Source organism: Cyprinodon variegatus, unplaced genomic scaffold (assembly GCF_000732505.1).
Source record: "Cyprinodon variegatus isolate N-32 unplaced genomic scaffold, C_variegatus-1.0 Scaffold862, whole genome shotgun sequence".
In the NCBI taxonomy this organism is placed as follows: domain Eukaryota; kingdom Metazoa; phylum Chordata; class Actinopteri; order Cyprinodontiformes; family Cyprinodontidae; genus Cyprinodon; species Cyprinodon variegatus.
Genome location: NW_015151315.1, coordinates 152,040 through 155,599, shown reverse-complemented (window position 1 = coordinate 155,599; position 3,560 = coordinate 152,040). Strand labels below are relative to the sequence as shown.

General features: G+C 39.3%; 1 protein-coding gene across 1 annotated transcript in view; it reads right to left on the bottom strand.

Annotated features, from left to right (window-relative positions):
• Positions 1 to 1,762: 1,762 nt before the first annotated feature.
• coil (coilin) overlaps positions 1,763 to 3,560 on the bottom strand; it is a 16,071-nt gene continuing 14,273 nt past the window's right edge. Inside the window, exon 4 of the mRNA XM_015397428.1 lies at positions 1,763 to 1,910. Coding sequence (XP_015252914.1) covers positions 1,763 to 1,910 — 148 coding nt within the window. The remainder of the gene's footprint in view (positions 1,911 to 3,560) is intronic.

Sequence of the window (3,560 nt, the reverse complement as noted above, 5' to 3'; positions counted from 1 at the left end):
TGTCGGAGGTCGTGGATGAGTCTCCTACGGCAGGCATCCCCAACCTCGGTCCTCGAGGGCAGCTGTCCTGCAGGTTTTAGAGGTTTCCTGCTCCAGCACAGCTGATTTTAATTGAAAGCTGATTAACAGGCTTTTGGTCTACTGCAATCATTATAATCAGCTGTGCTAAAGCAGGGACACCTCTAAAACCTGCAGGACAGCGGACCTGGAGGACCGCGAGGTCGTGGATGAGTCTCCTCTGTCATCCATTTTTTATTTAGAGGAGAAAAGCGGGGACGAAGACGTTGTGGAAGAGGACGCCAGGGCGGCAGAAGCTTGGTTTGGTGTAGAAATGTGTTTGAAATGTTACCATAAAATTAGGGCTGCAACTATTGATTATATTTCAAATTGTTTAATCTGTCAATTATTTTTTCAATGAATCAATTAATCAGAAAGCCAAAGGTTCCTTAAAGAAGATTTTTTTATGAAATGAAATCAGGCTAAACAAAAATGTTTCCTCTTGAGGAGTTCTGGATGGAGAATATTGACAGAATTTTAATGCAAAACGTTGGTATAATTCCTGCTCTAAGTGGGTCGCTCTGTCGGCTAAAGGCACATTTTAGTGGCCCTATACTCCAATTAACGATTAATCAATTACTAAATTAGTTGATGATTATTTAAATAATCGATTAATATGATTAATTGTAAATGTAAATAAAATACATTTATTTGCCGTCCCTTTAATGTATTATTTTGCATGATACAGAGAGAGCATATTAGATAAAAAAAAGAGTAGGTTTTACTTCTGTTTACCTCTTCACAATTTTATATCTCCAGAAAAAAACACAGGATAAATCCACATTTAACAGGAATCTTTAGACTATATTTGGTTATATAGACACTGTCTTAGTCGCTGGTAAGTTTAAATGCAAACCAAAGTCCTAATTCCAGATTAATCAGAGCAAGTGATGCTTTAAACATTGATAAACAGCATCTAGTGCGTGTAGCGCTTATAAGATTCGTATCAATGTAGCAAGAAATGCTGCTGTTCTCTTTAAACAAAATGTGTCCTGATGCTCACATTAAGTGTAAAAAAGATCATGCATATTTTCACATAGGACCAGTGACCTCAGACCAATGAAACTGGAGACCAATAGTGTCCCTACCAAAGCTGGAATCAAACCTACACCCTTCTGTTTAAGCCAGAATGAGATGACATTTAAATAGGATTTCCCTATGACTTTACATTTCTCTATCTGTAGAATGGGTCTGTTTTATGTGTTGTCTTCTCAATTCAGAGGGCCCCCTGTCTGTCTACGGCCCCACATTTCCTAAATCCGCCCCTGAATCTGATGGTTTAGAGACCTGGTTTTAACAGACCGTATCCTCAGTGATGTCTTCCAGGATCCTCCTGTTTTTAGGGAACAAACAGGCAGTCAGAGTGTGGATTAGTGAACAGCCTAAATTCCTCCTAAAGCTGGGATTAAATCTCCTCCAGCTGCGGACTGACAGCTGGTCTCCATGCGGCTCCTTCCTCCTCCAGCTCTCCATCCCTCAGAGACTGAATCTCATCCCAGCAGCCCTGCTTTCCCTTCAGCTCACCTCGTCTCCTTGACCGAACTGAAGCCCAAGGTCCATCAGGTGCTCCACCCGGATGAAGCCGTCAGCATCCTCATCGCACACATCGAAGACCTCCTTCAGCCTCTTCAGAACCTGCAGGATCTGGTTCTGTTCGGGGAAGCCGCCTCTCTCCATCGCTCTCTGCACTTTGGCTCGGTCGGATTTACCGGATCAGAACCGCTTTGTTGTTCGCCATCATCCCGCAGCTGCGGCGGACTGACATCAGCAGCACCGTGGAGGACGCGACAGGATCCGGAAAAACACGACGACTCCCGATCCGAGCCGAAGGGTTTCCGTCAGCATCCGGCTGCCTAGCAACAGCCAGACGTGTTTGGCCTCCAGGCTGGGAACAGCTGGAACCTCCGAAAGGTATGGAAGCCCGTTTAGGCCACATGAAAGTAAAACAATTCCAAGGAGAAAGTCATAATTATGGAATATGAAGTTGGAAAGTTGAATATCTCATAATTGTGACTCTGTTTTGCCTTTTTTTTTATTTTTATGAGGCGGAAACCGGCTTCCATAGAATTAGCTCCTGGTTCAATTCAGTTTATTTCTATAGCTCCAATTCACATCATATCATCTCAAGGCACTTTCCAGTTCACTAGATCATCCAGTCAGATTGATTAAAAATTTTCTAAGGAAAACCAGCTGATTGCATCGACTCATTTACTCCAATGCAATCCCTCACACTAAGCATGCTTGTAGCGACAGTAGAGAGGAAAAACTCCCTTTTAACAGGAAGAAACCTCCAGCAGAACCAGGCTCAGTGTGAGCCCGGTTTTATTTGGATGTTTTATACGGTTTGACACGAGACAGTTTTTCAATTCCCTTTATCTCAGTTCTGTTAAAATTAAGATAAAATTCAGCCCTGCCAAACTCACATGAATGATGGAAAGTTTAAAAATCTTCATAATGTTAACCTCATGAATTTAATAAACAAGTAAAAAAAAAAAACTGGTATTTTTCTACTGAATTCAATATTTTAGCTTCCATATTAATATTTCCTAATTTAAAAAAAACAACAAAATAAATACTTTGTTGTTTAAAAGGATTAAATAAAATAATACTTTGTATACTGTTCAGATGGAAGAAATGTAAACATAATAAAATAATGTTACTTTTAATCAGTATTGACATAATACATCCGTTGATTATCATGTAGTTATTTTAATAACAGAACAATACATTTGTTTTACCTCCAGTAATTCAAACTTCTTTCAGCTCATTATTGTAGAAATAAGGGCAGATCTGCTGTGGATAAAACCTTCTGACTTCCTGAGAGTTTTAAAATCTTGTTTTAAAAGTATGAAAAACTTAAAACTCAGAGGGGAAAAAGAAAAGGAAAATTTTTGAAAATCCAAAGTAATTTATGTCCAAATCCCTCCAGTCTTAATTTTGTAATTTTATTCTGATAGAAAATAATCTCCTCTAAAATCCTTTATCCAGTAAAATTATTCTTACTCACTGCCTTTGAAATTAACCAGTTTAATAACATGAATAATAAACAAAAGTTAATGTTGTGCTGTACACAAAGACTCTGATTTTCTGTTTATTTTAAATGTCTGGGTTTCTACAGGATGGCCACTCAGTGACATCCTCCATAATCCAAACACTCCTCCCATGGGGAGCTGGAAGGCCAAATATTAATTTAATACAAGTAGAATATTTAATATCTAAATCATAATCTTCTTTATATTCCATTTATTTATGTTGACCGAAGTTCAGCTTCCATTTCTCAGCTCCTCTAAGTTTTTAATAAACATTCTGAACTGGTCTTTAGATCAACGTTTTTCTACCTTTAGTGAGTGAAGCTCTTCAGATGGAGCATTTTTTTAACTGCAGCTCTAACATAGATCACATCAATGCTGAGATGCTCAGTCAGTCCGGGTCGGACAGAACACCTCTGATGTCATCAGTCTAAGCACAGACTCCCCTCAGGGCTGCGTCCTGCCCCCCCCTCC